The sequence below is a fragment of the Sitodiplosis mosellana genome, unplaced genomic scaffold, assembly GCF_009176505.1.
Source record: "Sitodiplosis mosellana isolate CC-2019 unplaced genomic scaffold, AAFC_SMos_1.0 Smas_scaffold_2, whole genome shotgun sequence".
NCBI classification, from domain to species: domain Eukaryota; kingdom Metazoa; phylum Arthropoda; class Insecta; order Diptera; family Cecidomyiidae; genus Sitodiplosis; species Sitodiplosis mosellana.
In genome coordinates this window covers 7124514-7139675 of record NW_022595245.1, presented here as the reverse complement: position 1 = coordinate 7139675, position 15162 = coordinate 7124514, and the positions used below count along the sequence as shown (strand labels likewise).

General features: G+C 36.7%; 3 protein-coding genes across 4 annotated transcripts; 1 reads left to right on the top strand and 2 right to left on the bottom strand.

Moving 5' to 3' along the window:
• Nucleotides 1–112: 112 nt before the first annotated feature.
• Nucleotides 113–1823, bottom strand: LOC129565205 (mannose-P-dolichol utilization defect 1 protein homolog). The gene is made up of 6 exons (XM_055439793.1): nt 1589–1823; nt 1422–1464; nt 1197–1339; nt 943–1127; nt 733–876; nt 113–591 (listed from the first exon to the last, which is right to left on the bottom strand). The coding sequence occupies exons 1-6, from the start codon at nt 1674–1676 to the stop codon at nt 421–423; spliced, it is 774 nt and encodes a 257-aa protein (XP_055295768.1). The 5' UTR covers nt 1677–1823; the 3' UTR covers nt 113–420.
• A 138-nt stretch (nt 1824–1961) lies between these two features.
• Nucleotides 1962–3024, bottom strand: LOC129565204 (exosome complex component RRP41). Its single transcript, XM_055439792.1, has 2 exons — nt 2703–3024; nt 1962–2632 (listed from the first exon to the last, which is right to left on the bottom strand). The coding sequence occupies exons 1-2, from the start codon at nt 2906–2908 to the stop codon at nt 2047–2049; spliced, it is 792 nt and encodes a 263-aa protein (XP_055295767.1). The 5' UTR covers nt 2909–3024; the 3' UTR covers nt 1962–2046.
• Nucleotides 3016–14661, top strand: LOC129565200 (bridge-like lipid transfer protein family member 3B). Of its 2 annotated transcripts, XM_055439779.1 has the most exons (16): nt 3016–3424; nt 5936–6137; nt 6280–6477; nt 6544–7114; nt 7176–7296; nt 7384–7706; nt 8244–8336; nt 8418–8861; nt 8930–9174; nt 9329–10401; nt 10468–10750; nt 12276–12302; nt 12957–13105; nt 13211–13660; nt 13748–13865; nt 13956–14661. In XM_055439779.1, the coding sequence occupies exons 1-16, from the start codon at nt 3381–3383 to the stop codon at nt 14004–14006; spliced, it is 4392 nt and encodes a 1463-aa protein (XP_055295754.1). In that variant the 5' UTR covers nt 3016–3380; the 3' UTR covers nt 14007–14661. The 2 variants fall into 2 exon arrangements, with proteins under 2 accessions (XP_055295754.1, XP_055295755.1); XM_055439780.1 differs by lacking the exon at nt 12276–12302 and having other exon boundaries at nt 3034–3424.
• Nucleotides 14662–15162: the final 501 nt, after the last annotated feature.

Below are 15162 nucleotides of genomic sequence, written 5' to 3'. Positions count from 1 at the left end.
TCACAGTGGCACTACAAAAGAACAGCTGTTCTGAATGTTGACACACATTGAACTATGCTTACCATGGAAATGTTCGGAAATGCCCATCCCTTGAAAACAAAATTAATCTCAATTTTTATTTTATTCAATTCATTTTTTTATTCACTCACAACACGAATTTCACATCATAAATCTCTGGACAAATGTTAGGTTATGCATAACCAAAATTATGATTCGTTTTTTGACCTACTCTATTTACTTTATTTGTGTTTGCTTTACAAAAATACTCCATAAATATGAAAGAATGTTTGAAATTAGTCTAAATTGTGTTTCAATTTAACAGTCTATCCATTTTCCCTACGAATACACACCCATCGAGACCCAAAATTATTTGGACAGTTTTCGTGATTGTTTGTTTGCTTATGTTGAACTCTAGCGCTTCTAATCGGCTTTTTTGGCTTTAGTTTTGGCAGTTTTCGTTTGTTTGCTTTTTTGATTAATCTTTTTGCCACCGGCACCAACATTCCAGTAATAGAGAAGTTGAGCAACAATCACACCATTGCTAAGTGTTGACAAAATGTATGTGAGGATGATGAGCGAGTCTCCGGTTTCCTATAAAAATAGTAGAAATAAGGTTAGAATTCAGGTTTTTTCCCCATGAAAATCAAGAGTAAAGTGTTTTGGCCAATTATTTCTAATTTTGTTTTCACAAAAGAAACATTTTCAACCGATCAAAAACTGAGAACGAATTACCTGGATGCTTGTGAAGACACGGGCTGCGCTGCCGAAGAACAGCATGAAACAAGTGACTGCTGATAATTGACCAGTGTTTCCATTTGAGTAATTAGTCCAAGCTTGAGACATTTTGCCAGCAATCACAATTGGAATGTTTAGCACCTAAAAATATCGATGCAGATTAGCAATTTGATCTCTAAGCGTTAGAACTCGTCAATTGAACCATACTTGTAATGACCACAACACATCGATCGATGTGAGTCCTCCCATGAGCGTATACGATGCTGCAACATAGGCCACCAAGAATACCACCATTGGAATAAATTTGCCACTGTAATGTAGAACTAATGCAGCAATCACAGCGGTCTGAACAGCCAAAAACGAGACATCTCCCCATGAACTGAATGGAAATCCTAGAAAGATGCAATCAATTTAATTTTTTGTCCAAATGGTTTGACATTCATTCAAATTTCGAAACAAACCTTTCACAAAACTGTACGATAAATTGAGCGTGATTGCCGTTAGCTCCAAAAATACGGCGAAAATATTTATGCCAGCGCCGCTTTTGTTTGATAGAATCTTCAGGATTTGTGGCACCTTCACGAACAATGAGCCGGCAACAATTCTGTTTTTTCCATTCATAGAACATTCCATTAATTAACAGTCAATTGAAAGTGATTAATATTTAAATAGCCGGCAATAATTACCCATATCCTAGTGTTTTGCTTAGTAATCCCTTGAAGCAAGCAACTGAAAAAATAGACGAAATTTAATTGAATCGATAAGCCTATACTAAATGCCACTAATTGGTGTCCTCCAAACAGTTAATTTAACTGAATAAACCATGGAAATCGATAGATAAATGGACAATTACCGTCAAAGAAGTTGTTCTCATAGAAATATGTCTCGTAGCATTTTTGCGATATCAATTGAAGAGCCAAAGTTCGAAATAGTGCAGCCATTTTCGTATTTTTCCAAAATTAAACGTCTGAATTTTTTGGTCTAAACTACAATTTATTTCGTAATGATAAATGAAATCTAAGGCAGCTAATTAATTGAATGAAACGGCGGCACGATGTAATGCTGGCAATAAACTAAGGGCATAAACGTCAAGTGACGTGCACTTCAACTAAATCAGTTGACTACGTGACACTTCGAATTGAAGTACTAGATCGCATTTTTCGAAATTGCAGCTCTAAACTGAGACTTTTTTTGCCCAATTTTGCCCAAAGAAAAAACGTAGTTGGTTTATTACGAAAATAATTGTTTTATTGAATTTTTTTCTTGTTCAAAATTGCTTATGCTATTTCACTTAAACTCCCATTGAAACGCTTAGTTGCTACCAAGTCCCCAATCGCTAGCCGCACCGACGGCTGCCGAATACTCGCGCACGGCTTTATCGATGATTTTTTGGATCTCTTTGCAACCATCCATGGCTGTTTTCAGCACCTTTGGCAGATGATCCAGATGAAAACGTTGTGACATTTCGAGTAGAGCCACTTTTTCGGACATTGGCAGCGCTGATATGCACAGTGTTGGACCGCCCGAGACTTCTTCAATGTGAGAAACATCTAACAATGGAATATCACCGTTGGCAATCGATGCAGTACATGCACAAACGTATTCACGCAAACAAATGCCGGCATCGACCAGAGCCAATGTGGCTGCATTTACCGATGCACAGTAGGCTCCGCCATCAGCCTCAAGAATTTCAACGAATACATCGATCTGGGAACGCTCGTACAATTCAATCATAATAGCTGCGGACAGCGATTGTTTCAAATGAATGGCCATCTCCTCCGATTTACGATCACCGCGCGGTCGATTCTTTCGTTCACTGGTCGAAAATGTAGCCATACTGTACTGGCAATTCAATACAAAGTCATCATTCTGTTTGGTTTGTTTGTGCGGCCCGTACCTAGAATTTCGAAATACTGTGAATTGTTTGCAGCTGCCCATCATTTGGAATATCAAAAAAGTATACGTACACTGCAACCAAGACTTTGGTATTTCCCTGTTCCAAATATGCACTTCCGTCGGGCTGTGTGAAAACACCTAATTTATACTGAATGCGTCGAAGTTCGTTGGCTCGTCGACCATCCAACCGTAGACCTTGATCCGAAATTAGCTCCTGTTCACTAGACATTTTCGATTTTATGTCGGATTTTTTTATCGGCCCAAAAAAAAAACACATGTACCGTCGTCAACACAAAACTATCAATGAAACGATTTGACGTTTGTGTAAACAGGCGCTACTTCGAAAACTAGACGTTTATATTGTGCAAGGCTCGTTCACACTACGCACATGTCAACTGGTTCGAACACATTCGCTGCCTGCTTGTGTGTGCGAGAGTGAGAGTTAAGAGAATAACACACATCACATTGAGAGAGCAATGCAATTTTTATTGACATTTCATCGTCGTCGTCGAGCCATACGCAACTTATCATCATTCAGTACGACACATAGAAAATCAGTGATTGTTGGAACAACACATAAGGATGAAGTGTCATCGTAAATTTGTCGACAATTTATTGTGGGCATAAAGAAGAAACACGAGTAAGAAAAAAAAGGCGGAAGACGAAGAAAAACAACAACAATTACGCCAAAAAGTAAAAGTGATACATTTGATTGGTGAAGGGATAGCATTTTTTTGTGTCCAGAAAAAATGGTGTCACTCATCAAAAATCAGCTCCTAAAGCACTTATCACGGTGAGTTTTCGTGTATTCCAGTTCAGTGTGCGTGTATGAAAGTCCGAGCAAGAATTTTTTTTTTCATTCACTTTCTCTCAAACTACTCAGTATAATTCAATTAGAATAACAACAATGAACAAAAAACACGATAACAACCATATTTTTGTTAGTTGTTTGAATTTCAACGTAAAATTTTATTACTCTTTGTTTCGGAAGCCACGGAAATTTTGCATCAGTCTTTTGTTTTAAAAAATTCCTTAATTAAACGTTCGTGTTTATTTTGTTCGTCGGGGACTTTTCAATACATCTGCTACTGTTGTTATTGTTGCTATAATTTCTGTCCAGTTCATTTATCACAAACGGTGTAAATGTGTGTGTATTTGCGTACGGGTGTTTAAATTTGTCATTATGTTAGTAAAATTAAACCTTAAATGGCTTTTGAATGTGTTTATTTGAATTTAAAGTGGAATTGTTTGCTGATTCTTCGAAATTCTCATCAAGCAGAATGATCATTTCTGTTGAAAGTGACGGGAAATTGTTATGTGCGTGAAAAATCGATTAAAAATAAAAACATATTTGTTTTGCACCGTTTCAATGGTTTAGCACGGATACACACATACAGAACGAGTATGTGTATTGTGTAACGAATTTTGCTACATTAAACACATTTTATTGTTATGCAAACGACTTAATGCACATATATGCAACGCAAGCTGAAAATACAATCGACTTCAAAGAAGTGAAATGTTTCATCTAGAGCTCGGTACAAAAAAAGAAACATTGCTACACTCTGACATGAGTAATTAAGTTATTTATGTGTAGTCTGATAACCTTTATGGTTGGTGGATTGCATCGAATGAGCGAAATCGTGCTCTATCTCTCTCGCTCTCTCTTTCGTTGCGCTCCCAAACGTCTGCGTCCATTTCGAGTCTCGGGCATACATCAAACATATTTTTACATATTGATGCATATTTAATGAGCAATTTTTCCATGATAAGCTCACTTCAAAGATACATAAATTTACGTGATGAAAATTTATGCTTGATTCTTAATTGGTGGTCTGGGTGCTGTACGCTCGCTTATCGTGCTTTTATCCGAACACAAATTTGATTGTCATATTTTATTTAAATGCATATAAAGTCAATCAAGAACTCATAAATATGAAAATTTTTGAATAATTGAACAAAGAACGCACACATTATGTGTCGATAGGAGATTGGTTGTTAACCAAATGATTCATCAGCAACTTTGATAATTTCGACGCACCATTTCGTGTACGGTTCAATTTAATGAATTTTTACCATGTGTGATTCACAGCCTTACACAATAGCAAATTTATGCCCGCTTGAGACATAAAAGTTTTTATCTTTGTCAAGTACAAAACACTCGAAACTAGAACATTGGTTCACAAGAAATTAACGAGAATGGCAAAACATACCGAGTTAACCATACTCAATATGATTAATTGTTATATGCCATGCATTGAATAGTCTATACATCGTCACTGATTCGCAGTTTCATTTTATCATTCAAATCGTTTTCCAATTAGTCACGAACCGTCGATTCAATATTAGCTTTGTTGTAGCTGTTCATTTGAAATGTTACTTGTGTAATTCAGACAAATACAGCCCTCATTTGAAACTAATTCTCGTCAGCTTTATGCAATGAATAGCTCAACTTGAGCTGTATTGACTTATTGATTCCATTCATTCTCCATACAGGAGCTCGACAAATAGCATTAAGTCTATGAGAATCCCATATGAAATTCAATTATGTCGCATTTTTTTAATGCTATATGTGTTGATCGATAGTCTATTCTAATGCCACAATAGCAAAAAATAATAATTTCGCTAAAATAACCACACTTGTCAATATGTTATCTAATGACCAGAGGCATTTAATCAGAAAAATGCTCTCACTGTTAACACTTTTTTTTTATTAAATGGACATGTGAATGGTTAATGCAAATTTGTACCATTTCCTTTAACAGATGATTCGTTTTTATCCAACGGCACTAGACTAGCGCTTTTTTAGTCTACTAAATATGGCATAGTAAGTTGATATGCCAAAGGTCAATTGTTCATATAAAAAAGTCATTTGTATGGAAATTTATTAGGCGTATGGCAGCTATCGGTGTGTGTATGTGTACTGTATTCGATGTGCAAATCCATTTTACACGAAATCAGTTCATGAAAATTCAAGACGGCGACGCGGTGGCGTCATGTGAAATAAAGAAATCAGCAGGCTGTTAATCCGCTTGAGATGTGCGGTCGACGCCTCATTTACTCGCTGTTTTAGTGATAATGCATGCATTGTATTGAATCAATACTAATGATAGTTCCTTACAAAGTCGGCAGAATGAAAAGTGAAAGCGAATAAGAATGAAGATAATTGACGTTTAAACAAACAGTACACAATTTGAATTGGCATCAGCTCATATCAATGTGCACATTTTTTTTCATTGATTTTCATGAATTCAATTAATTGAAAAAAATTCTCATTTGTTCATTTGTTTTCGTCTCTTTTCAGTTTTGTCAAAGATTTATCGCCGGACAAAATCAATGTGAGTGCATTTCGGGGCGAAGGTGATTTATCGAATTTGCAATTGAACGAAGATGTATTGACCGAACTACTAGAGTTACCGTCATGGATACGACTGACGTCGGCTTGGTGCAACCATGTTTCCTTCCGTATCAGTTGGACCAAATTGAAAAGTGTGCCAATAACATTGGTAAGGCTTGGATCACAGAGAAGGCTTCCCGCGTTCAATGAATGGCATTTTCCGTTCAATGAACGGCTATTATTCATAATAGTTTTTGCCATTTTTCCAAAGAAAAATGTTTCATTTCACACATATATTGTGTATTTTGCAGAGCTTAGATGAAGTGAATATAACGATAGAAACGTGTGAATTTGGGCGAAATGAGAATAGTGGAGCGGGTGGATGGCAATCGTTGACAGCGCCAAAGGGAAAATACAATTTTATCGATAAAATTATCGATGGAATCACAGTCACTATTAATACGGTTAACATTAATTTTAAGAGTCCAGCATTCATAGCATCGGTGCAGGTGAGATTATCCGTGTCAAACCCATGATTGATTGAAACGTTACTAAATTCGATTAATTTTCGTTAGATGTCACGCATTCGCGTTGAATCAAAAACACCGAAATGGCTAAGCGGAGACTTACGTGTGACACGATTGAAAGACACCGTTAACGGGCATTTGCTGATATTCAAGGAATTGTCATGGCAAACGGTGCGAATTGAAGCGAGTTCCACACAAGATAAATCGCTAACACCACTACGTCTGTTGACGAATGAAGCGCGCTGTCGTATTACAATCAAAAAGAAACTTGTCGATTGCACGATACTGGCATCGCGATTAGTTCTAGTCTTAGACGATTTGCTATGGGTACTGACTGATTCGCAATTAAATGCTGCCCTACATTTTGTCGATTCGCTCGCTAGTCTGATCAAAACGTCGACAAATCTCACGCAGAAGACAAAAGCGAAGAAAATTCTGGAACAACTGCCCGAATATCAGGCACAAATAGCACAGCAATCCCGACAACAACAGAATACAAATGAAGCCAATTCCGTCATATCAGCAGCTCAACGATCGTTTAATATGTTTGATGTTAAGGAAACGTCCTATCATTTCTCTAGCCAACGCATCGATTTGCATCTGTGTGATGATGCAGGAAGTGAGTGTTTTCTCTTCGAATTTGTAAGCGATTGAGGGATTTTCAATGGGATTACTTTTAGATGGTCGATCATGTTATCCAGACTTGTGTGATGGAGGTGCACTTCAGATATCGATTCACGGATTTCAGGTCGATTACTTTCCATTCCATTTGGCCAAATATAATCGTGCCCATTGGCCTAAGTGAGTATTTTGCTTCTTTTTCGAAAGATGAAGAAGATTTTTTTTTGATAAATTAAACAGAAATGATTAAACATATCGTCATTCCAGGTACAAAGAAGCAGCTGTCCCACCAGCTTTGTGGCTAGAGCAATCATTGAATGCATTCCGTGAATCATTATTGAATTTGTGTCAACCGAATCGACCGCCAACTCATGCACCGCTGGAACGAACGTCACCGCAGAATACAGCATCAAACGAAAGTTTTACCAATATGAATAAACCAAGTGCAGCGCAGGCCGCTTCAACGAAACAAATCTTGGATAATTTTAACAAATTAATGACCGCATGTGTGGTGCTACGAATTGAGAATTTTATGTTGTATCGCGTAACGACGTCGGGTAAAAAATCAATGCCAAAGGAATTTATCTCAGGTACGAATTCTTATTTCATGCCATAGCGCATTTTTCTTTCCATTTACGGAGTATGTTTGATCAATTCTTTCTTAAATACGAAAAAATTCACTAAACATACATGATTTCATTGAAACCAAAACCATAGCACTGCACAAACGGAAAAATAAATCAGGTGAATTTCTCATTTGTAACGAAATGTTGTTACACACACATACAAAACAATGAATGGAACATTATGTACTACCAGTGTTGTATTCACTCCTGAATGCATTTGCCTTTGTTTTTCATCCCTTTGGAAAAAATGCGTTTATTTTGTTCTATCGAAATAAGCTCATTTTGGATCAAAAATAACCTCCTCTTTCAATTCGGACTTATGATTTTTGTTTGTTTGACGAAGTAGATGTTGAAACCCAAAATTGCATGATAGCTGTAATTGATGGTTAATTCTTCCACTTTTATTCAACATTTCAACATTTCAAAATGTGTCTTCGTTTATTGAATTTAAAATTACACCAATCAAAATGTTAATGGCATTGAATTTGATTTGCATTTTAGGTGACAGAGAACGATACTCAATCCCCGATGACCTATCAACACTGCATGCTGAATTCACATACTTTTATTTCCCCGGTGATTTCGACTTTCCATGTAAGTGCCCACCTGCATTTCATCGACTAATAAATCCACAATAACAACTTATAATTTCCCCGCGATATTTCGCCGCTGTAGTACCACCGTCAAAAGTGTTTGTTCATGTGAACCCGGTCCAAATAAACTTCCATCTAGATAGTATTTTATGGTTAAATTCATTCGCACTAAACTTGCATGAAAATCTCCTGCGAACGTCCATGAATGCGGCCAACGAAGAAAGCAATCAAAATCGAAATGAACCCAGTTTAATGTATATGGATGTGAAAATGGAAGCAATAATGCCACGCATACTCATTGAATCAACCATTGATGCACCGAATCAACGAGATCGCCCAAAGACTATGCAAATCCAAGTGTCACGCTTTGCACTGACAAATATCCGTGAGACGGGGTCATCACGGGCCGATCTGGCAAATGCGTTGCACTCTCTACAGGAGGGCACCTTAGTTTTTGCCTCCGATTTTCCGTCAAAGACGGATGACTTAAGCGTTGTGACTGATAGAATTCTTGCACATATGGCAGGTACGTACAACGTACATACTGTGGTTAGTGTAAAAAATGAGACAAAATATTGATTTGTGATTTTTTAGCTTCTGACATGATGTCAAACAAATCATCACCAAATTCAGCGTCAGCAAATACAACCATAACAACACCGACACTAACGAAATACGCACTTTGGATTGAGCCACGTGATGTTTGGTGCATAAAACTCGATCCCATTTGGATTGAATTTCTCGGTGCTCGTTCAGTTGGTCAAAATAAAGCCGTTCCATTTGTCGATGCGGTGCCGATTACATTCTGGATACATGGCAAATCTTCCGCTAAGTTGAATGTAAGTTTGATTTATCACGTTTAACGATGTTGTAAACTCGTTGTTGATGTATCAACCATCAATCTGTGTCATTAGCATCAACAATTGTCGTTATTTTTGGACCAAAAAAAAAAAGAGCGAATCGTTAATTTTCCTTTTTTCATTCTTTTACTAGCCCACGTTAAATTCTCTTGCCGCTCAATCGATGTCGTCAATCAACCAGAAATGCCAAGACACCGGCTACATGAGTGACGATCGAAACTCAAACACCGACAACTTTGCGTACAATTCGGACTTTCTATCGCAACAAAATTACGCTCAAACCAATCCATTCTTTAGCATGCCCAGCGAGGATCATACAAGCGATAGTGATTCGACGACGATTCATGCTCGCACAGCCAAAGCATCGGTGACCTCAACAGCCGAAGACATATCAGCTGATTTGCACATAATTGCTCATGTTTCAAATTTAATTAGCGTTCAAGTTGATCATTATCAGTATCTGTTTCTACTGCGAATAGCCGAAGAATTTACTGAACTGTCGACATTTTTAACGGTCGATTCGAAGCGGATTCTCAAAGAGGAAGACGAAAGTAAATCGATTGTGATTGCTTGTGTAATACCACAAGTTGAAGTTACCCTAGTGATGCCATCGCAAACACCGGGCAAAGAATCGAACGGTGGTGATGGAGAGAGTGTATTACCGGACTCGGCAAGTTTAGGCGATGATTTACATTTTAATTCAAATAGTGTAAATGCTGCAAATTGGCCGTTGACTCTAGATCAAATGAAGAATCATCAGAATACCAACACATTTGGCAGCATCGAAACACCGTCTCCAGTTACAAACGAAGCACCCGATGCTATTTATCAGCAGTTTGAGCAAACGCAACCAATTCAATATACTTCAAGCCCAAACACGCATGGTTTCAATGTTCAAATCGTTGGAACATCATCATCAAACACAACGAGTACATCGACACCACAAAGCTCAACAACGCCCGTGTCACGTGGCAAAAATCGCAATTCCATCACTGATTCCGGTTTGAACATCGGATCTAGTCTAATTTCAATGAAAAAGGGCTTCTCCAGCTTCATGACATCTATTGACTCGGCGCTCAAAACAAACATGTCGGATGATATGAGCGACACAATTTCAATCCAAAGTGACATTAGCTCCGACTCGGAAAACTATGTTATGGTACTTGCTGATGACAAGACTGCCGACTGTATGGACGTTATGTTCAGGTATGACTCAAGAAACTCTGTTTGCAGATGCACAGTTTAAATTCACACGTCTTTCTTTTCGTTTAGGTTGAATCCATTCAATACGGACGGTACGGCTGCTAAAGCAAATACGGTTGAAGTGGCGAGTGAAGTGTGCGAAGAGCTTGACTACAAAACAAACATGTCTTCACCATCCGAACCATCTGAGGCAAGCACATGGAGGCGTCGTGACCTAGTTTCAATGGCCACTTTTCGATTGACAATGGTCGAAATCATTCGACAAAATCGTGGACCGATTTCAGCGATTCGGGTGCAGGTCAGTGCTGTGTCTTGTGATGAATGCGGTGCGATACCTTGGGATGAATTCCAGGTAAAACATTCTATGAACACGTTTGTTACGTTTGAATTTGGATGAAATTCAAATGTACAACTTTCCGCAGCATTTGAATCTCATTCCAAAACTATCATCAATCTAAATGTCATTTCAATCTTCTCGTACTAAAACAAAATACTCAATCAGTTTCTGTGTTTTCTTTTTCGACGATTATGTGCTTCAGTATGTTTGATATTACTTTTTTCAATCGAAAAAGTTATCTCAAATATTGTGTGCGAATTGGAAATGAAATTATAATAAAAACCAATGTTGTTTCGGTTTATGTTTATACTCGTGTGGCCCCTTGTCGTTTAAATATTGCGCTCAACCTGTGTGCCGTTCCTCTGTAAAGTGATTTCGCGTGGAATCATTTTAATCAATTTTATTGAATAAAGTTTCTCTTTAGTGCGTCACTTTAACGGCGGCAACGGTGGCAAGGTTAGCTCACAGGAAATGCGATTTTGTATGCTTTTAGGCCACAGCACATCGAATACATATTTTTCGCTTCAGTTTTTTTTTCTATCAAATCTCATAATATTCAATAACTCATTTCTGTTGCACTCCATGTATAAAGTTCAGGTGGCCAGTGTTGAAATAAATCAATAAATAAACCAACATCACCGGAACTTTCTACTTAAGGACATTAAATTTTTCTTACCTTTATGTACCTATGAATATATATATATATACATATAAAACAGTTAAATATGCATTGCAGCTCGTCGACCTAATTAGCTAACTTCCTTTTGGTATGCAAAGAGCTAGTCAGAAAGCTTGGAGCGTATAAAATACACTGGATACGCTTCTCTAGTATCCATGTAATTCTCTATCATTTTAATAATTCAGTCGTAAGACATTGGAGATTGGGCCATCTTAAGATGGAAAGGGAAGATAAACGCTATTTGCTTCAAAGGAAAATCTACGTGGCTTGTTTCATAGTAATCTGTTTTAGCAAGGAGCTCGGTTTTTTTTGGAATTAAAGTCTTTGGGATTCGGTTCTTCAGCATCTTATAATATACGAAAAAGATCTCTTTTCTTTGGAAAGAAAACTGAAATGCAAGTCTATTGCACACAAAGGGAGTTAGGACAAACGAACTGCAACGCAACACTATATAATAACCAATCAAATATAATCTTATTTTTTTTCTCTTTTTGCATGTTCTTCTCTACTTTACTATCGACGTTATTAATGCAAAATACTATATAATCAAACCATATTAAATGTGCTCAAAAAAATGTCTCACCACAAAATTATTAACTGCAAAAAACTGTGAAATCGATCACAATCAATTCGAATAACAATAATGAAACAATTCGGTTTTGGGCGTGATTTGGCTACTCTTCAACAAAACAACCGGTGTCAATAACATGTCAAAAAAAAAAAATCAATCCAACAACAAAATCTATTTTTGTTTTGATGTTTTTTTCTCTTTGTTCGTTGATGTGTTTGCGAAATTATTTTGTACTGTTTAACCACAAACAAAACAAAAAAAAACACATAAATTTTTTTTTCGAATATCAGTCAACCCATCAAAAGAAACAAGCCCAGGTATATACGAATTACTTTTAACATTTATCATTTTCTCTTAGATTCCCTTTAGCATTGGACAATTTAGCCGTTGATTCTGTATTTTTTGGTTTTATTTCCCATTAGATTTGATTTGTTTCAATATAGAGATTTCCCTATCCTTGTTTCGTTCATGTAGACCATTTCGTCCCAACGTAGCATTTTCGTTTTTGTCTTTGTTTATCTTTGGGAATTGATTTTTTTATGCGATAATAATTTTATTGATTTTTTTCTTCATTTATTGGGGTTTGTTTTGGAACTCCATCCTATAAATGGTTACGTAGTCGGGCTGGTATAATATTTATTTTTAAAAAAAAGTCGATTTTTTCGGCAAATTTTCTTTACTAACAACTCGAACCTGCTGCTGTATGTAAGAGAAAGCAATGAATAGAATGCTTTCCACTACACACTCTCTATCACACGCCAATCGCCTTACCTTCTCTAACACTTTTTCTCAAATTCCTATTTGCACCCATTATTTTGTAATTTTGTCTTCACTTGACGAATGTTTGTTGCTTCTATATTGTTTTCGGTTGTATCTTGCATGTGTTGATAATACAGTCCACGGATCACAAGGATCCGTTTCAATCGATCGATGTCAATTTTATTAATTTGTGTGTGGCATTGTTTTTACAGACGAAATTCGGAGCACGTTGTCGTGCTTGGAATATTGCACAGTTTAATCAAGAGTCTCCGCCCACGATTCGTTTACGCTTAGATGATGAACTCAAAGTACCTGACATTACCGATGGATTCACGGTCAAGGATAAAAAAGAAGTATTGGGGTGAGTTTCGTTTTTTCATCGAATTTTTTTATGATTTGATCTTGTATACCAGGATAAACCTATAGCTTTGTGTCAATTTATTCAAAACATTTTTTCTTGTTGCAGTTGGTTCAACCACAAACTCGAAGCGCGATGTAAAGATTTGTCGCTGGCTTTGTCGATGAGCACAGTGATTGGTTTGAATGATTTAGCCGAGGATGAAATTATTTCGAAACCGTTGCCAATGGAAATTCTGCTGGAAAACCTTAAAATCACCCTGATCGAAGATCGACCGCCAGTGAATATCACGTCACCTGGTTCGGTTCCAATCAATTTGCAAATTGGACACATGCGCGTCAAACGCAATGAGATGGGCATATTTGAAATTCAACCCTATGATTCAATCAATGACGGCACACAGATAAACACTATCATTCCAATGGATACGGAAAAAAGCAAACGAGAAAGGGATCGAGAACTGATATCATTGCAGCTGGTCATGCAGCAGCTCAAAATTGACAACGACAGTTTGAAGAAGCAATTGAATTTGATCGAACAGTCGAGTGAAGCAAATACGTAAGTAGCAGCTGGTTGTAATATGACACGTTGAACGTGTTAATAGCCCTGTTTATTACCAAATCATGATAATTCATTGATTTTCAGATCAAAAGCACGACAAGAGAGTGATGTTCTCAAGTCGTACCTGAAGAAGGCTCAAGATGACATTCTTGTGCTGCTGGATGAAAAACGAAAACTTTTGGACACCGTGCGCAATTTGCAGGTGAGCACAAAATGACTTTTTATTCATTACATGTTCGGGAAACTAACCAAAATTCCAAAATGCTTTAATTTCGTCCATTTTCATTTGCAGCAACAACTCGTATCGAAAGACCATAACCTGAAGAATGATGGTAGTAGGTAGCATCATTGTATGGACTGTATACAATGTTGCGTAGAGAATAACAATTCTTAATGCCAGATCGAGTGAGCCATTTATACAGTCGTGATAAAAGTTGGGCAATGCTTGAAATTGTTCGTTTCGAGTCTGAATTTTTTCAAGGATTTTTTTTTTAATTTCGGAAAAACACTTACCATTTGTGAGATTTTTATGAATTTCCCGTTCATTTCAATCAAGTGTAAACATTAGACATTAAAATAACGTTCCAATTCATTAATGTTGAAATGTAATAAAAGAAAGAAGAACACAAGATTTTGTCTCAGACATAGTTAATTTTAAGTTCAATTGAGCCGTTCGATAGTTTTCGCTCGGTCGAATGAATAATGTATGCACGCGTCTCGGCAACGGACTGCCTTCAAAATAGACTATGGTTGAGATACACGTGATACACACACAAAACAGCAACAAATTTAGATATTTTGAATTTTAAACAGTTTAAAGATCGTTTCATTAGAAGAATCTCTATTGATGTGAAGCAATTTTGCAATTGAATTATTAAATTGAACTAAAGCACTGAAAATTGTGATCATTTAGTATGAATGTATAGATAGATCAATATTTGAAAAAAAAAAAAGATAAAAATTCATAGGGGAATTTTCGAAGAAAACATAAAGAAAAACGTTTAATTATTTACTTAAAGAAGAAAAAAAAAGATTATATCTATGAGATTGTGACTGAGCACTATATTCAATTCTATTTTGTTAAACATATATTCGATTGATTTAAATTGTAACATGTTTTGATTTAGTTCCGAATGGACCAAATTAGGGAACACGATAGTTGGATATCGCTCGAGTACTGCATTCGGGCAGCTCCTGGTGTCATTTTGAGCGTTCCCTTGAAATTCTAAAATTTGATCACGCTTCTGTACTGATCAAAGCACTGACAATGAGTGATGTTTGGAATTAATAAATTGATGCCTCGAGCTTTGAAATTGTCCGCTCTTTTTCTGTCGAATAAAAAGAAAGAAGAAAAAAAAACAAAGAGAATGCACTGTTTATAAAAAATTTCTAGCAATTTAATTTTTATTTCTGCGTTCGTTTTTATTTTTCAGTTTAAACGGTAGAGCTCTGTAAAGTATCATAAATTTTTACGGCAAAAATGAGGTGGTGCACCTTAG

Bases quoted from the DNA above. Each gene is read 5' to 3' on its own strand.
- LOC129565205 (XM_055439793.1), bottom strand. From the start codon at position 1,676: ATGGCTGCACTATTTCGAACTTTGGCTCTTCAATTGATATCGCAAAAA. The intron at 1,128-1,196 runs GTTTGTTTCGAA...GCATCTTTCTAG, and splicing joins ATCGTACAGTTTTGTGAAAG to GATTTCCATTCAGTTCATGG. The intron at 592-732 runs GTAATTCGTTCT...CTATTTTTATAG, and splicing joins GTGTCTTCACAAGCATCCAG to GAAACCGGAGACTCGCTCAT.
- LOC129565204 (XM_055439792.1), bottom strand. From the start codon at position 2,908: ATGTGTTTTTTTTTTGGGCCGATAAAAAAATCCGACATAAAATCGAAA. The intron at 2,633-2,702 runs GTACGTATACTT...TCGAAATTCTAG, and splicing joins ACCAAAGTCTTGGTTGCAGT to GTACGGGCCGCACAAACAAA.
- LOC129565200 (XM_055439779.1), top strand. From the start codon at position 3,381: ATGGTGTCACTCATCAAAAATCAGCTCCTAAAGCACTTATCACG. The intron at 7,707-8,243 runs GTACGAATTCTT...TTTGCATTTTAG, and splicing joins GCCAAAGGAATTTATCTCAG to GTGACAGAGAACGATACTCA. The intron at 8,862-8,929 runs GTACGTACAACG...GTGATTTTTTAG, and splicing joins AATTCTTGCACATATGGCAG to CTTCTGACATGATGTCAAAC.